The 18868-nt window shown below is 41.8% G+C and overlaps 1 protein-coding gene across 3 annotated transcripts in view; it reads right to left on the reverse strand.

Annotated features, from left to right (window-relative positions):
• The window catches only part of MFSD11 (major facilitator superfamily domain containing 11), a 34234-nt gene that overhangs the window by 5309 nt on the left and 10057 nt on the right, over window positions 1-18868 (reverse strand). For 2 of the 3 annotated variants that reach the window (XM_075110969.1, XM_075110970.1), the window contains exons 9-15: window positions 17982-18123; window positions 17109-17149; window positions 15925-15990; window positions 13752-13877; window positions 12568-12742; window positions 11427-11562; window positions 6917-10161 (exon numbers count right to left, since the gene is read on the reverse strand). In XM_075110969.1, the coding sequence (XP_074967070.1) occupies window positions 9994-10161; window positions 11427-11562; window positions 12568-12742; window positions 13752-13877; window positions 15925-15990; window positions 17109-17149; window positions 17982-18123 (854 nt within the window). In that variant the 3' untranslated portion in view covers window positions 6917-9993. Of the gene's footprint in view, window positions 1-6916; window positions 10162-11426; window positions 11563-12567; window positions 12743-13751; window positions 13878-15924; window positions 15991-17108; window positions 17150-17981; window positions 18124-18868 lie in introns of those variants that run through there. The other variant, XM_075110971.1, reaches the window with a different exon arrangement.

Consider the following 18868-nt stretch of genomic DNA (forward strand, 5'->3'; position numbering starts at 1 on the left):
AGGGCTGCTCACGTTTAGTGCCTCAAAGCAAACATCGCTTCATTCCTTTCCTTTCGCTCTGCACAAAATATGCTAGAGAGGCCTCAGTTATAAAATAAACACACACATCTTCCATCTGCTGCATAGCTCTGAGCACTTTCTTATTAACAGAGGGCAATTATAATCATTGACACAGAGGTGAATGCAGAAACACCATCAGAAGAGCTCATATTTGAGAGCAGCTGTATCCCACATCCTGAGCCACAGAGCATCACGTCCCAGCTGCCTCAGGAGGATGCAAGGAACCCTTTACAAACACACAGGACAACCTGCTCTCACTCAATCCTGTTCCTGGTTTCTAGTACTTAGAAATCAGCTTAAATCCCCCAGCACAAGGTCTAAGAGCTCTTCCGCTATTTCTGTGGACATTAATTATGACAACTGGGTCTGTCAGGGTTTTACATACCGAAGAGCTGCAGGTACAACAGCTAATTAGCATTACGCACACCCTATCACCTCTCAGTGCCCACAACCTGCCAGCTGAGCCACAGCTCTGCAGAAAAAGTTGCTACAGAGAAGGAAGGAGAAAGGAAAAAAAAAGTTTATCTTGGCTGCCAGCCCAAGCCCTTCTCTTTTTAAGATGCATTTCAAGAATCAGCTGGCTGGTAACCTCCTCGAGTTACAAGGGAGGCTGCTTGTCAGGAGCTGACCTGAGGTGGATTTAATTGGGAGCCATGGGTGGGAGTGAGCGATCCGAAGGGCACCTTGGGGAGGCTCTGCAGGGAGCAGCCAGGAGGGCAGGAGGTGTGCGAGCAGAGTGCACCCTCTGCTGCTGTGCCAAGGGCAGCCAGACCCTGGATTTGGAGGGCCTGGGTTGGAGAGCCCTAGGCCGCTTCCCTCAGCTCCTGCCTGTTCAGCCAGATCCAGCCCGTTCACTTCGCCCTCGGCATGCACCCCGAGGGCGATGCACCGCTCCCGCACGGACCCGCACCGAGGGAGCCGTGCCAGGGCAGCAAGACCCAAAGGTCTGTCTCACAGCACCTGGACACAGAAGCCCATTTCAAGGTGTTTCTCCACAAAGTCTTCCCACAGCACTGCCGAACTTGGAGCAGATGCAGTGCATTTCTCTCTGCTCCCCCAAACCGCACAGCTTCCTCCGCTCAGGCCAAATGCCCACCCGTTTCGTCAGCAGTCAGGCCAGCAAAACTGGGATGAGAGCCGGGGGGGACGGGCCAGGGCCTCCCCCGGGCTCTGCTGCTGCAGGTCCTCCAACAGCTCCACAAACCAGTCCCTCAAGCACTCGCAACCTGCCTCTGCTTACCATCCCATAGAGGCATAACTCTTCCCACGTCCCAGCCCTCAGACAGGAAGGCTTGTGTTAAGTTTTTGGACAGTATTTTACATCCTGGGGTGGGGGGGAAGAGCTGTGCACAGCTACAAGCAGCTCCCAGGACAGCAGCTCTGTCTGGGGATTTGCAAACTGGATTAGCTGGGGGCAACCAACAGCTAATCCCAGCTCCGCCGCTGAGGATGCCTGTTGCCTTGGGCAGGCCGCTTCACTTTGTTTCAAAATTCTCCTGTTTTGCAATATTTATCTCCTACACGAAGTTTTCTGGGGGAGGAATTTATTAGCAGAGGAAAAACAAATCATGTATTTCAGAGCAGTACTTTGCAGTAGAAAATACTGAGCAGTCTCCTCATCTAAGTATTATCAATATCCTAAGCCTTTAATTCCATGAGAGATAAAACAAGATCATCTGAGAGTTTCAGTCAGTGACCCAGGACTACTATAATTCTCGCTAAATATCGCCTGTCATGAAAACATTGACCATCAAACTGCGCTTTCAGCTGCTTAGTACTTCCCAGGGTATTCCCACTCCCTTTCTCTGCAGCCTAAGCCCCCACCACCTTCATCACCATCTGAAAAGAAGTTCAATTTTTAACGGTGCAACATGACCCTTCATTCCTGTCAAAATAAAGTGAACGATCAGAACCTGAGCTTTGCTGATCCCTCATTATCACTATTTATCAACGTGTCGTCACGACCAGTTACCTAAACATGAAAAATAAGCCCTTTGTTTTCCTTCTACATATTTAAGCACTCACCTCTGCGTCTCACCTGGTTTGTTACCAACCTCGCCTGGCCACAGGTAGCTACAACCCTTGGCTCCCTCCCAGACTGAAGTCTTTTGCTTTGATCCTGCAGTGTATCCAGACCCACGGTGGGGGTGAGCTGGTGTTGGAAAGCAGAATGAGACCCTTCCCCCACCCCAATTTTGGTCTGGGGTGTGTAAAACTGCCTAAGCAGAACCAGCTTACGCCCTGGCAACCCTTTCCCCGGCCCAGTCACAAATGCCAAGCAGTACTTCACTTGCCTGGTGAAAAAAACATGCACCCAGTGGATAAAAAAAACAAGGTCTGATTGTCCATGGTCTTGTGACAGCCCCAGGCATGCATCCATCAGCCCCGAGCTCCACCCACAGCAGACCCTCCGGGTTCCCCAAGCACACATGGTTATTAGGGCAGGTTATGCTGCTCAACACCCAGGAGCAGCAGAAGTGACAGCTCTGCAAGGCGAGCCGAGAGGGTGCCATCACCAGCAAGGGCGCAGGCCCACAGTACCTGAACTGGATATCCAGCAATGGTAGCCACAGCCAGCGATCGCTAGGCAAGGCAGGGCCGAGGCTAAGCCAGCCACATCAGTAGGACCTGGTGAGGATCAGCACAGCGAGAGGCCAGGCATGGACACGCACCCACTTTGTAGCTTCAGCAAGGACCAACGGCAAGGAATGAGCTCAAACACGGCTCCAGAGGGGGGCGGGGGTTGGAGCAAGGTGGGCACCAGGCTGCGGAGCTCAGGAAACGGCCATGTGCAAATGTCCCGTCGCTAGCCCGCAGGGGCAGAGTCCCTGTGAGCATCTCAGGGCTACCTGCCGTCACCAGCCCTCCCCCACCGCAGTCTGACAGGCACTTCCCTTAATTAATAGCATTACACGACATGCCTGGACCTCCCTCAGCACGAAGGGGTCTTATCCAGGAAGCACGTCCTGAATACAAAGCTTCCAGTGTTGCAGCATTTCAAGTCACCCCCCCTCTCCATCCCTCGGACTGGTAGTTTATTTGTTTGCTACAGAACATTGTAAATATTTTTACCAGCTAGCAAACTTTCAAATCCAATTGCTTTCTGCATGAAGTGAAAGCCAGTGTGCGTAATGCCCTTTCCTTCCCCTACAGTCATTTTTTATGTGTCTATCAAATCACGGCAACACTAGCGTGAAAGCACGAAGCGTAGGCAAGCGCCGCGAACACCCGCAGGGGCACCGAGCGCTGTCCTCTGCCGCTGACTGCGAAAGGGCAGCACTTCGTGCCTTACCAACACGTCTGAGAATTTGCAGAATTAAGCTGTTATGAAGTATAATTATAATAATTATTCATAAACATCATTGAGATCTACCTGTGATTGCTGCTCTATTTCACTCTGCAATGAGGTAAGGGTGGCATATGAATGCGAACACTGGAACACTCATTTTTCAGACTCTCTCAATGTTGTATTTTCTCCAAAAGTTCCAATTACAGCCCGGGTGCTCGTTGCACTGGTGAGTTTAGCGCTGCCCAGTGTCTACCTGCTGCATGCCCTAATGCGCCAACAGAGAGCACCAGCCCCGCGCCATCAGCCTGCTGCCTCGGAGGGCAGAGGAGGAATCCCAGCCCTGCGGGGAGGAAGAGCAGCTACTTCGTCACGCTGCAAGGCTGGGTCACCTACACACAGAGATAACACCTGAATGGAAGCGCCAGCTGATGAACACGCTGGTTTTACCCTGTGTCAAGCTGAGCATAGGAATACATGACAGTGGCCATTTATCCCCTGTACAGGTATTTTGTAGGAATATGTAGGATGGGAAGAAAGGTGGTTTAGAAATTTAGTCTGCAAATTTTAGGTGAGCGTTTGGAGAGATTTCAGCAAGGGAAAAGGCTGAGCACTCCCTGCTCTCCTTGCCAATCACGCTGCTTGGACAGGACAGGGGCACTCTGGCAAGCTTGCGACTCTTTCCAGTGCCCCCTGCTTTCATGGCTAAACGCTCAGTCCCATGGGCAAAGGAGCCCGGCGCACCCTCCGCTGTTTTATTGCTACAGAGGAAATAACTCTTCTTCCTTAGCACAGTCATTCAGCACTGGAGCTGTTAAACAAATGCTCTGTACCACAGTTATACTTTTGCGAGCATGAAACAAATAATGATGCATGGTGAGGCTCTTTTAAACAGGTTATTATCTGTGTAATTGTTTTTTTACAAAGATTAATAATGAAATTCTGCAGGTCAGGTATTACCACAAGATGAGTGGCTCTGACAATAAGCAGGGACCACTGCATTTAGAAAGGATGCTAATTGAAGCTAATTTCACTAAGTGACCTTAACAAATTGTAATTTTCCTTTAATATGACAGAATGAATTATTTTTTTTCATTAAGGCACAAACCCTCTTCCCCCCCCCCCCCCCATCTAACTTTGAAGCACAAACTCCTAAACATCCTTTTATCCAGAGTTTCAAAGGGCTGTACACAGCAAAAGCTAACCTGCGAGGTTCTTTTCTATTTGTTCACATAAAGGATTTTGCAGCCAGCTATTGAATACAGGTTCTCTCAGAAATCACAATACCAAGGCCATCCAAGGATCACACTAGTGGAACCTCAGTGGATTTTAATGGATCTGCAAATTACTGAATCTTGAGGGAAAACACGCAGCAGGTACAATGTCTGTACTGGCCTCCTTGCATGAGGCCCTTGTCACCTTCCCATGGCATCTTAATCTCTGCAATCATGTTCCTTCACACACAATCCAGGCAAATGACAGCCAGCAAAGCTGTTCCCTGCTGCTCCCTCCATGCCCTTTCATCGCAGCATGAAGCCAGGACTCAATCGTGCCTTACAGCCACGTAGTTTCTGACTGGACAAGAGCCCTCCACATCTATGTTTAATTTGACGTAAACAGGATCCAAACACTCCGCAATTCTGATGGATTTTGAGGAGTCTTTCAGACACAATACTTGAGTGAGGAGAAAAATATCCAAAGTTATGGGGAAGGATACTGGAAGAACCCACAAAACCAAACAAATCCCCCCCCAGGACACTTTCTCCTCTCAACACCAGGTCAGTTTTCTTAAGACGGGCTCTCAAACAGGAGAGGGAAGGACGACAGGCTAGATCTGCGGCAGCTGCCCTGGTTTCCCCAAGACATTTCACTAGCCCACCCTGTGACTACAGTTAAGTGGTTCAAAAGGGCTACTCGGCACCAAACAAAACCTTTTCATTTTCTGAAGCAGGCCCGTACAGGTGGCACAAAGCCCTTCCCAGACCCATCACTGAAGACTGTCTCCCTTTTAAACAGTCCTGCCAGGGGCTTTGGAAAGCAGGACATGAGCGATTCTGAGAGCTTAACAAAAACACGGTCTGTGATTCACTTTTATTTGCATGGCTGTGACCATGAAAAGAAATATAGTAGAGAGTCAGGTACACCCACCTGAAATCAGCATTTTCATTAGGATAACTATTAAGTCAGCCTCTTCTCAATTCTCACCAATTCCAACCCAAAGACACCTTTTATTAAAGTTTAAAAAAGTTTCACTTAAACGAGACTTCCGCAGAGTCAAAATGTAAACAAAAGAAATGATAGTGTGAAGGAGGACATGTCAACAGCTGAAATAACTAACAGAGGAAGAATGAAACAAATAGGAATTGAGTCACTGCCAGCAGCAGCAGCTAAATGCCCAAACCAAGCTGAGCACAGCACCTCTCCTCACGCCCGCTGAGAATTGTTCTCAGCTCCAGATTTGCTCTATTGCACTTCAAGGATTTTTTTTCCTACTCTCTCGTTAGTGCTTCTCTGTGGTACTAGCACAATCTCTGAAGTTAAACTCAGCAAAGCATCATTCTGAATTTATCTATGAAAACTACAACAGAGTCTACCTTGTTTCTGAACCAGCGTGGTCATATCAGAACGGCACGTATCTGGTTAAGCAGCTAACTTCTCAACTTCATCTTTAAATTCTCCAATTTTTAATATTTCTGCCAGGATGTTAGAAGACCTACCAGGGAACAGAAAACATGGTATTAACTACTGCTGCCATTCAATTTGCAGAAGTGGGGCTACAAGACTTCCAAGGAAAAGTGTGGTGTAGATAAGTCTTTGAAAAGGAAGTCCAAAGGAGTTCAAAGGAAGTCAAATGGAGCTTTCCCAGTCTGTTAACTGACACACCGTCCTGAATTTATGGTTTTCTACACTTATTTTTCCATAAAGTTATACTAGCAGGCTCCACCAGGAAGTCCTCTTTCCAGTTAGTTTTAAATGGTCACAAAAATTCAAAGAATTATACCAGACGACTTCTTGTTTTTAATAACCCTACCACAGGAGGGTTTCTGCTAAGATATGGACCTCGGTAAAGGTTATGGGTTTCGTCAGGGGGTTGTGTGGTTTGGTGGGTTTTGTTGTTTGGTTTTTTTTTCCACTTTAATACCCTGTGTGAGTTTAGCTTTATCTGCAGAAATTTGTAGATTATAATTATTTATAAAGAACATTTTATAGATTATTCTCTTATCTCAACTTGCTAACATAGATTGTACCTAATGGAACTAACACAACAAAAGTAAAAGCACATCACTTAATTATGGACAAGGTCTACAGCTGTAGAAGTTCTCTTTCCATACTTTCATATCTCAAAATGAAAACTAACTGGCAAGACAAAAATATAGATATGCTTATATGATATGCATTAAAGACTAATTTTGTAGCAGCTTCTTTGGCACTCACATGTCAAGAGTATCAGTTTTCATTTCCGCTTTAGCTTTGAGAAACTTGAGGACGTGATATGTCAAGATATTACACCTTAGTAACAACCTAAAAGGATAAGGGGGGGGGGAAAGCCCCAAACAAATGAAAGACGACTTTTCAATAAGCCCAAGCAACTTAATGTGTGATTTCACTTAAGATGAAATCCCTAATATAAAACAAACCCACAATACCACAGATACAGCAAAAGTCTTTTTTTCAAATCCCACTTAATTTAACATTACGCCCCTGATTCAGATTAACATGAAATTGTTCAAAGGCCAAGGAGGTGAAATGAACAGGGTGCAGTCTGAAGGCTGGTAAATCCTGATAAAAAGATTAGGAGATGGGAACATACACGGATGTCAGCATTACTATTCTTCATACTACTATAGCAAAAATTTTGACCGAACCAACTATTGTGTATAGTTGGGTGGATTTTTCGCCTCCTGACAAATCAGAGAGATTGGAATAAGTGAAAAGCAATCATGTGTTATCATCAGCTTGAATAACTGAGAACTGTCTCTTCAGATAAAATGTCAAAAATGATACTTACATAGTTAATAGTAAAAAAAAAATTGGCTATCCTTGATGCAGTTTTGAGAATTTCATGATTTCTTGTAAAACTTGTCACAGAGCAATAATACTTCACTTTTATGACCCAATAAATAGTTCTGAACAGCCTTCCAACATTATCTGATATTGAGTCAGACCAAATAGAACAGAGAAAAAAGAGTAAAGCATCAGAGGTGCTGAAAATCCACAAGTCCTAGGTCATTAATATCCCTGAAATGCTTCAAAATGCTTTTTGAAACTACATAAACTTAGCATTTTTAATTTCTAATAAAATAGTTTATATAATTCTTACATGGCAGATGAACACCACAGTTCATCATTAAAAGGAATCAATTTTAAAAGCAACCTCAAGAGAGCCATAACCTAGCTACAATTAAATGGCATTGTTTTAAAAGCATTTATAAGTTAGTCATCGCTACAAAGCCCAAGAACCATTTTTACCCCCATGTACTGTAAGACAAAATTGTTGCTTGTGAACTTCCAAGTCTCTCTTCTCTGTTGATACACAGGAGGGAACAGGCCCCAGGAAGAGCTCAAGACAAAAGTCAGCAACTCCTTATCTTAAAAGCAGCTCTTTATCCTTTTGGGTACTTGGGAGAAAACACAAATGTGTAGCAACAGAAGAATTCTAATCACTGGCAGCATCCTATCATCTCTACCTTTCACAGTGCTCAGTATATAAAAACAGTATGCTTCAAATTACCGGATAATAGGAATGGATAGGAGAGAGGCATTAGAGTGTTGCTGGCCACACTAATCATATATATTGATTGAATACTGAATGCTTCTTCAGTTTGTCTGACAGATTGGACTGGCTTTGGCAGCCCCTCGCTCAAATGTGTGTTCTGTCTCATTTTCTTTCACATCATTCATTAAATCCCCTGGGAACACACAAGGCTTGCTTTCCCGGCTGTCCTCACAGACCTCTTTGCTTGCCAAGTGTTCAGGTGCCCTCTCATCCTCCCATTAACACCTACTGATCTCACAGCAAAAACCTGCAGTGAATTTAAAAATCCTTTTCTACATGCCTGTAAAATAACCCCCTCTGCTGTTTCACTGTGCATGAAGAGCGCTGTGCTCCATGGGAGTGGTGTTACGTGCCCTGTGAGTGTGAGTGACAGCAAATGTCACGGCCAATACCACACTCCCTCACCGAGTTTAACCTTGGTACACCTACATAGTTACGACACGCAGGATCTACTGACACACACCGAGTCGACTTTTTTTAACTTGCCTTTAAAGAGAAGACATTAACATTCTGACTGTGCATAAAAAAAGGTTGACAAATGGTACTTTTCTCAAAATAGCTACATGGAGTGTCTAAAAACACTGTCTCAGTGTTCCATACCTACTCTCGGTTGCATCTTGCTTGCCTGCTAGACAGAAACATAACTGCAAGTGCTGCAGAGTCACGTAGATGGATAAAAGTCCAGGTGAGTTGCATGCACTGCCTGTATTATATCACCTGTAACAGTTTTGGATTAAAACTCAGTTACTATGCTAGTACCCTTGGTTTTGCGTTTGGCAGAATAGGATTACAGTAGTCTTCCCAAAATACACTGAATGAAATAGCTTACGCTAAGCATTTCAGGTATTTTTAGAGTATGCAGTAGAATAAACACTGCAAGATTGTTCTTACAGTTCACATTCTGAGTCTATTTGTACTTTAGAAATGTGATTCTTAAGACAACGCTCCCATCACGGATTATGACGAAAATGTAATTGAACTCAAGAGAGTGTTGGGGAATCTGGGAAGGAAGCCGTGTCTCGTGGTCCTTCATACAGCATTACCCTGAGAAAGTTTCAGCAGTTATGCCAACACAGTTCAATTTTGAGATGCTGAACCAAGAGACTGTTTTCAATTATCAATATTTCACAGATCTTGGGATCACATCCTTAAGATGGCTAAGGGCAGCTTCTTCATATTCTTGTAAAATCTTTTGTGTCCCAACACAACCTGATCCGCTTTCTTAAACAAAAAAAAACCCCAAAACTAAAAAATCCCCCTGCATCTGCTAAAATTTAAGCACATGAAATATGTTAACAAACAGTTGGGAAACAAGGAACTGGGTGATACAGAACAAGAAGCAGTATTTCCCACAGAAATACTTTTACATACCTAATTCTTGAAAAAGTCAATGACAAATTGATTTCTCAGTTGTGCAGACACACTCCGTGATATAATGTACCTTATAAAAATATTGTTCATTCACTACAAGAATTCAAGCGTCTGCAGAACTAGAATATAGGAAAAATAATTACGGGGAAAACATGAAACTGTAATTCCATAGTGCATGGCGGAGTGAAGGCAGGCAATTACATTCTGAAACGTACGTCTCAGAACAGAATTGTTCAATACATAGATCTCTACATTTCCTTCCATTTCTAATACCGGATTTTTAAGAACATGCATACCATGCTCAGCTGATTAAAGCAAGAAAAAAGCCTTTCATATTTGGCACTTTAGTCCTCCCACGTTTCACGTTCAGTTAGACTGATGGTGACTTAGTATAGCTTCCTCCATCTTAACCTCTGCAGCAACTTGATCTTTTCACCTTCTTGCATCACTTCACAACCAACGTGCTTTTCCTTACGTTGGGCTAGGCACGGTATCTACATCAAATGCTGCTGTAGTCCGAGCCACGGGCAACAAGAGCTGCTGCTGCTTCCCATTCCACTGAGAAGAAGGTAATTGTTCCAAAGAAGCCCACAACCACCATGATCAGGAGTTGCCACTGCAGGAGGAGGTAGTTGCTGTAGAAGTATGCAACTGCAGCACAGATGGACTGAGAGAAAACCACAAGGTATAAAGATTATCAGTGGAGATATCCAGGCTATTATTACTATACAAGGATTATCAAACTGACATACACACAGTTTAATACACAACTCTCAGTAATATGCTTCTGTAGAAGATATATGATCTGAAAGCTTCATTATACCTCAACATATGTCTTAATACGGAATACAACAGATGTAATTTTTGCTTGTTATTCAAATAGTGCTCACTGCAGAAAGTGAACACAACACTCCGAAGTGTTTGTAGCACCACAAGTGCAGTTCTCTGGTATTTGAAAACAGTTCATCTAGAATTTACAAACATGTCAAACTATTTCCAGTTTTACAGCATCACAAACTCTTCTACATGAAAATAGCTAGAGGCTTTGACAAGCAGTGTTGCTTACTTGCAATCTATCCATTTTAAAGGTAAAATTTTCATTAGAGCTCGTGTAAAGAATCTTTATAGTCCATGTCTATCTCATTCTTACATATCACTGAGAATTACATAAAAATGGAGCAGTGCACAAATATAAAAGTCTTTTAAAGCAAGAGCCTTGTCATCAGTTAAACCAGACACACCCTGACCTCCACCCCCAGCACTGGCTTGCTATTGGTGGGACCATGCAGTTTCAACACTCTGTGCCACTGTTTTTCTACCCAGACCACTGATCAACACAGATCTTGACCTGGGACATTCAGTACCAAACAAAATTAATGCCTGTGAGTGACATGGTCTATCCAAAATACAGCAGTTGTATTTTTATTGTCTGAAGATTTTTCATCGAGTCTCCACCTAGCGTAGATTAATTTATCTTGGCATTCTGACAACTTAAGGACAGATAAGCATTACTTAACTATTTGTCTGCATACCCACCTGGTAACTTCCAGTGATATGGTACAACATCCACAAACTCTTCAACTATTACACAACTTGTTTCCTTTCAACTCACACCCTGCTAAGACTTTTTTGAGTAAATTCAGTAAACGATTATTTAATTAAAATCCAAGTCTGGTTAACTGTACTAGTCTTTTGTCTTTAAACTACAATTCCCAACACTTCTAACTTCCCTCAAAACTTGGAAGTAATAGCGTTCAAGGACAATCAAGCTACCCCTACGTAAAAAGTTTTTTTGCTCCTGTGAAATAAAAAAACAGGCCGAAATCCTTCGCAGAAACACAGTAATTTTTCTCAGCTCTTTAAAAAACCCCAGCCCAGTATTTCAGTAGCATTCCAACAGTCATACTTGCAAAAGTCTGTGCCACATAATACCTGAACAAACTTAAAGATGGCAAAGGCAGGAGCACTGTCTTCCGAATAGAGGAATCCCAAAATACTGAGGAGCTGGGTGTTGAAGCAGCTGTCCCCCAGGCCCAACAGAAAGCTGCAGAATATGGCCACCTCTTTGCTGAAGGAGAAAGTGAATCAAATTTAAAAACCCTTCGTTCCAACAGCTTATACATCTATAAACTATTTTTGACAGACTTATTTGGAAAGTGAGAATGGAAGAAAGTTATCAAACTAAATTTCACTGGAAAAGAACTGGCAATGCTTGGCTCGGCAAAAAAGAATAGTTTAACTGCGTTTTAATTTCTTGACTGCTAAGACTTCTGTTACTGTTACCTGCAGCCAATTCTGCACTGCGTTAGAACTGCCAGAACAGCTCATTTTGGTGCTTGGAGCCACAAAACCCACAAGGCGGTGATTAAAAGCTCAGACACACATGGTGAGTTTATAAAAACTGCTGAGTATTAGAGAAATACCAATTCATTTTGCAAAAAATACTCCAGTTAAAGAATAGTCACCAGCACAGGCACAAATGCTTGTAATTGCAAGTTATGAGCTATGTCTGCACAAACTGACAACGCTGTATTTTCACACAAATTGGCAAAAATACACCCCAAAAGAAAGTTGCAATGTCGAGATAAGAAAGCTCCCTATATTGTTCCCCTACCACTGAGTGGTATGAGAGCCAGGCATACCATGGCTGCAGTTAGATCAAGCGGACTTTGGCAATGACGATTCAAAGGCTTTGGAAACCAGCGCAGCAGTGCAAGGCTGGTGCTCCCTGCTGGAGCTGAACTGAGCCCAACACGGTTTCAAAATAAACTCCATTCCTGACTCCTAGTACAATAGTTGCTGGTCTCACTATCGTACCAGTTGTCAGGAATGTGACCTCTCACGTGACAGAATTGCTACCAAACACCCTCGTGCTTTTTATTCTTACACCATTTAAATTCCCAAACCAGGCGCACACTGGTAGAATATCTACTTTTAGTAAAAACAGAATTCCTGAAAGCCTTTTCTATAGAGTTAGTCGCTACACAGAGAAACAGCTTCAAGGAGTTTTCTGTTAGAGGAACAAGCTGTTCCTATACATCTGGGGTCATACCAAAGTAAAAAGTTTACGTACCTTGGAATCATATAAGCAACATCATCTGTTCCTTCCATAGGAGCAATAGGGGCATCATTTGGCATGTTGAAAAAAATTAAATAAAAGGCTATGAAATGAATAACGATGCCTAGCATCACAATGGGGTTCCTGCCAAAGCGATTATTCTTGCTCAGTAAACCGAAGATTCCTCCACCTGTATGAGTCAAAAAGATTGGATAATTAAATGGAAACTGAAGATGTAAAGAACAGAACCAAACTTAAAATACAGAAATAAAAAAAGCTGAAAACTTAATTATGATTTTCCCTGAATCGGGTAACTGAAAGACTGACAGACATGAAACCAGTCCCAGGGAGTTTGCCCAATCTGCCAGCCCCGTTTGCTAGGTGACATAAGTTTTGGGTCGCTAGAGGTATCTGGGAAATGCGGGCAGGTTTACCAGATGGCTGCCGATGAAGACACTCAACCTGTTTGCAAGTATTTTCCCAGCAGCCACTGTTTCCTCCAGTACTGCAAGAGTACTAAGTGAAAATGGATGGCCTTGTGCTCAGCTCTTCTAATTGCAAAAGCGTGCATCTCTATGGGTCCAAGCTGCTAGTGAACAAAGCGTGGGGCTTTTTCAGTTTGGGTTATTTGTTGGGGTTTGTTTGTTTGTTTAAAAACACTGCAGTACTCAAGTTTAAGCAAACAAAATTTACTTGATGAACTTCACCTGTATTCAATTTTATTCAACTATCAGTCCTCATTTAACACAAACTAGGTTTTTTTTTTAAGAAATCTTTAGTGCAAAACGTTTTCCATAAATCTTAGTTACAACATCACTTAAGAAATAATAAAAATGTAAACAGAATACTATTTAAAAGCAGAATATCAAAATGTTGAAAATTCCCTAATAACACTGTAGCCTAGTGTTTCTCTCATTCTAAGTCTTATGTATTTCTTTGCACTTACGCAAAAAGAACACAAAATTTTAGGATTCACAGTCAGTGTTTCACACCCTAGTCCGTATTCACTTTACATGGTACAATGTATAATTCACAGTGCAATAAGGAACCACACTGAACTTGATTTCTAATATTTCATTTTTTGTTTATATAATCATTGCTGGAAGCTAAAAGACACTATTCAGTTAAATACAAAAAACCACATTTTAAGTAACTACATCTTAATTCTTTTTTGTCAGTAAGGTCATAAATTTACTCACCCAGAATTTCTCCAACACCAATAAAAATACCAGAGAGACCAATAAGGCTTTTCTCTTCACTGCCAAACCTATTCACAGCACCAATACATGTTCCGTATACTCCAGAAAAGAATGTTAATTCCAAACCTTTGAAGGAAACCAAACAAAACTGATAGATGAACTGTTACAAAAGTTATGAAAAAATTCTTTATGTCTAAAGGCTGTTTCTCCTGAAGTATCTCACATACATTTAAATGAGGTACGCATAACAGAAGCATACAGGGAATTTTAAACTATGTAATTACGATATTCTCCTACACCAGTTTACAAAAACTATATTAGAAAAAAGCACCACTAATTGGTGTTACGTGCACTTAGGTTCAGTTCTGCTTCTGCTGACACAACCCCTATATATGGTTTATACTTCTACTTTTCAAGAACTTTGTGACTTTATCCAAATGAAAAGTGCCCTGTGAAATAACACGTAAAGTAACTAAAGAAATAAAGCACAATTTCAGTGTAAGATTGCTGCCCCCGAGTTGCGGCATTCCTGAGAAAGTCCCTGCATCCCCAGCCACCAAAAAGGAGCCGAGATCACTAAAATGGACTGCTACTTTTCTAGACTCACATCATGAACTAAAGCTGAGAAAGAACAAGTGCTATTTGTTTAAAATGCTTCTTCCTTTCTATTGCCAGTACTGTGAGGAAAGGTAACATAGCTGAGTCCATCTACCATGACTATAAGCAACCAGTGTAAGAATATAAGTTTCTTAATAAAAAGTATATCTAAACCAATGCAAAGTGTTATGCTTAAAGAAAAACAGTTCAAAACCAAAACTTTAATTCACCTCCTTTGTCTTTTGCTATTACAAAAATATCGTACGCCATATCCTGGTCTACCAGTAGCAGGCTACCTCATGTGGCACATGAGCTGCACGTACCCCTCAGAAAGGGATGAGCTTTGAGGAGCCTTAACAATCCGACCGTTAGTTTCGCCAATAAAAGCTTTTGTTGGCCTCAGGATTTTGTATTTTCCCACATAAAGTGGCAATATTGGCCAAGAGCCACCAGATGGCAGCAGCTGTTTTTTCCAAACTGGACTGATTTTTTTTTCTCTGCCACCTTTAAGACCAAATTGCAGATCGATCAGGCAAAACCTGACTGACTCCCTTCTGTTATCTTGCTTCACATTCCCATTGCACTAAGCATCTAAGAGGAATTCAGGTGAGTTAATTTGGGTTAACATAACACTGGAGATGCTGTGAAGTAACCCGTAACTCAGGTTAGTGGCTGGTGCAAGCTGACTTCATAGCTACTGCTGCTGTTTCTCCCCCAGAAGCTGACTGAAACCTGCAGATGTTACGGCACCGCTTACCACTTGTTCACATCTACATCTGTCTTTGCACCTATGAGAGCTAACAACAATTCGTCATTATGGCGACTCAGAGCCGAGGTTCTGAAAATTCATCTATTCTTAAAACTTAATCTGATCATCAACAGAACTACATCTGAAGGCAAATAAGGAGGAAGAAACCCCCCAAAAATGTGTTAAAGGATCCCAGTAACATTTTGAACATTTTATATTATTTTTGTGGAAGAATCACTTTAGTACGTGGCAGAAATAAATGTATTTGTATTTTACAGCTCATACTTTGGTCTAACAATGGCAGACCAGGTTTAACTGAAGTTGCTAAAAAGGAGCCAAAGCAAATACTAGTGACAAAAGTAACTGGAAGTGGCAGGACTTTTTCCCAACAGAACCAAGCCTAAAACAAAGACTGTTAGCAATCTCGCACGCCTCAATGGAGGGGACACTGAAGGTGTATTCTACAAAAATAATTTTAATTCAAATGTAATGCAATTGCATTAAACAATCTACAACCTACTGATAGCGCAATGCCAAGTGACAAAACCAGCTCTGTAAATTTTGCCTAAACCTCAGTTTGGGTGACCCAGAACTCTACAGAACCCAGCACTGCTACATCTCTCAGTATTTGCAGATTTAGGCACACCCCTCCTCCTGTACAGAAACACTTTCCAGAACACAGAAACGTTGTGAGTTACTCGTTCAAAGCTAATTGAAATATTCAAGTAATGTTTGTGGAGATAGGGAATTGTAGTCCTGCTCTGGGATTAAAATTCCAAACAATGCCCCGACACTGCTACAGGATTATACACTCTGCTTGCTTCATACCTGTGTAGGCTGTTGTAACACTGAGAAGTAGAATCTCTTTGGTGAAGCTCAGCTTTATAGATTTCTCTGTAAAGACATAATAATGGAAATTAATATAACTGATAATACTATTAAGACAATCTACACTTTCTTTTGCTTTTTGCAAAAAGAGGTTAAAATTACGAAAACTGTGATTTTATTACTGTAAACAGAGTGCTAACCAAACCAACCCTGACGTGCCCTTTGCAAGAAATGCCGTTATCTGAAATCCTTTTGTGTTAGAAATGCAAGGGGGGGAAATATTAAAGACGGGATACAGAGTTTTCAACTAGCAGACAATTTCCTGCTCATTGGATTTTTGTGCTCTCAGTTCATGGCGATTGTCTCCTAAAAGGAGAATTAAATTCTCACTGACGATCCCCATGTTCTCCAAACAAACCCAACAGTCACAGGCAGACCACATCATGGTCCAATGGAAACTGCAGATGTCACTTGGTGACAAAATAAAACCACATGTACTATATCTCTTTACCTTGTTATGCTGGTGATTATTTTTTTTTGGACTTCCATGCACTAGCTTTCCCAAGTGATGACCTGTTCTTTTTGAGCTCATCTACTTCAGGAAGCTGTTGTAGAGCAGCTTGGATCTGAAAACTGCATCAAGGAAGTACCCCTCCAAATTTCTCCTGGACTACACCAGTATGTAGCTGAAGTGAAGTCTGCTTTGCTTGCAGTCAAGCTTTATTTGTATGGTATGGTCACCGGAAAGAAGCACTTCTGCAGTGCAGACAGCCAGCTCACACCAATCACACATCAGCAGTAATTTGCCCACACATTAGTTCAGTGCTTCCCAAGCCTTTCCAGCTGCAAGCCCCATTTTGGCTAGGCTCAAAATCCCAAGCGCTTACAGAGACAGCTGAATTCCTCTCAGGGTCAAACCTCACCAGCCCTGTCCTGTCCCCCTGTGTGAACTGTCATCTCTGGTCTGATCACCCTTGCCATCTGGCAGACATTTTTCTAAGCAGGCCATCCTTAAAGGTCTATATTTGAAGTGGAATAACTAAAATGCATTCTTAAAAACTTATTTGTTCACAAATTTTTGGTCTAAGTGATTTGTACACAATCACGTTATCAGCAGAATCATGGAAGGCTGAAACGATACGGCAGTGTTTTCTGAAGCAGCTCTTAGGTGAAACAGTACTTACTGAAGGCAGTCACTGCTCTCATCATTTTGTTTTGTGCAGACCTGGGTAAATAAATGACTTAGTCAAAATGGAAAAAGAATAACCACACTGTATTGCTATGCTGGGAGGCAGCTTAATTTTTTCAAATTTTCTGTACATTTTCTAGCCCAGCACTATGTCCTAGAATATCTTAATACATTATTAAAAGTTGCTGAGAATCTGAACTACTAACCACAAAATTTGTTTTCTGCGCTGGTGAAATTAACTTGCTGAAAAGAATCTTTTTTCTGAGCATTTTTAGCTTTGAACATTTTTTCACTGGCATACTTACTGATGGTTTTCCAACATTTTCATTGTTCTTTATTTAAAGCAAAATATTTAAACCGATGCCTCAGGCAAAACTGTCCTGAATCCATCTATCTGTGTACCTATGCATTTCTAATGTATTTATCAGGGTGGCCTATATATAATTTAGAGAAGATATGAAAAACATGTTCCAGTATGTAAAAGATAGCCTATAAAAAGGGAGCAATTTCTGGTTATTCCAGCCTTTCAACAGGGCTGATGAGGGCAAGACGGACTATGAAAGTAGATATGTGTTTAGTAACAATCAGTTGAGAAAAGAGGTAAAAGGTATCTTTCCAAAGGCACTTACTTATTAATAGAAAAACTTTATGTGCAGTACTGCACTCCACCCTTGAAAATATGTCCTATAAAGGACATTAATTCCCACTTGTTAAAGAACAGTCACTTCTCTATTAAAACTGTAAATTCCAGAGGTTGTTCGTAACATTCACATTTCCAGTGCAGAGGGGGAAGCAAATGCATGATGTTCTACTGAGGAGGGGCACAAATGCATGTATGTGACTATACATTACTGCCATAAGTACTTACGAGCTGTCCGCCAGGATTTCATTAGCAGAATCTTCCTCCCCTGGAGCTTTTGTGTCCTCTTGTTTCCTAATCAGAAAGAACAGAACTGTGCCCACAAGACTGATAACAGTCAGAGCAATGAAGACAGTTCTGCGATCGCTCTCTGTGGAAAAACAAAGAAAAGTCGTAACTAGATGTGCAAAAGCATTTCAAACTAATTCAACTACCTTCAGAGAACTAATACAGACATACTACATAACAGTGTTTAAAATGCATACTAATTTTCTAACTTACCTTCCGCATGGAGCAAAAGGTACCCAGCTGCTGGCAAATTCCTGTTTTATGATGCTAATCAAATACCAGCATATTAAAGAGTGTCACTCACATTTTCTGCCATGCAAAGGCTATGACCAAGGAGAAGCCAATTAACAAACGAAGTGCATAAGTTATTAGCAGAAGAAAATACATCTTTCAAGACTTATATAATTATGAGCTGACACAGAAAAGTACCCCAAACCCTTCAGATTTCTAAAAAAGAAACCTCTTTACCAGCATCAGAAATATTAGCATGGTAATATCATAAACTAGGCTCACGAACTAACAAGGCCTTAAGAGCCAAACCCAGCACAGTGTACAGCTGGAGGAAGGTGATTGCTGCCCTATGCACAAGCTCTGCTGCACTAACCAATTTGTTTGGCACAGGAAAGTCTGTAATACAGAAGTCATTCCCATTTACAAATGTTAAGGAGAAAAGCCAAGAATCAGCTAATAGTTGTGACAGAACTAATGTATGATTCTGAAAGTCTTACCTACGTACGTATTTACTTCCCCTTTAGCTTAAAGGTAAACATAAAATTTTCTACATTGACTAAAAATAACACGTATAATTACAGATCAAAAAGAGAATA

Source organism: Phalacrocorax aristotelis, chromosome 16 (assembly GCF_949628215.1).
Source record: "Phalacrocorax aristotelis chromosome 16, bGulAri2.1, whole genome shotgun sequence".
Taxonomy (NCBI): Eukaryota; Metazoa; Chordata; class Aves; order Suliformes; family Phalacrocoracidae; genus Phalacrocorax; species Phalacrocorax aristotelis.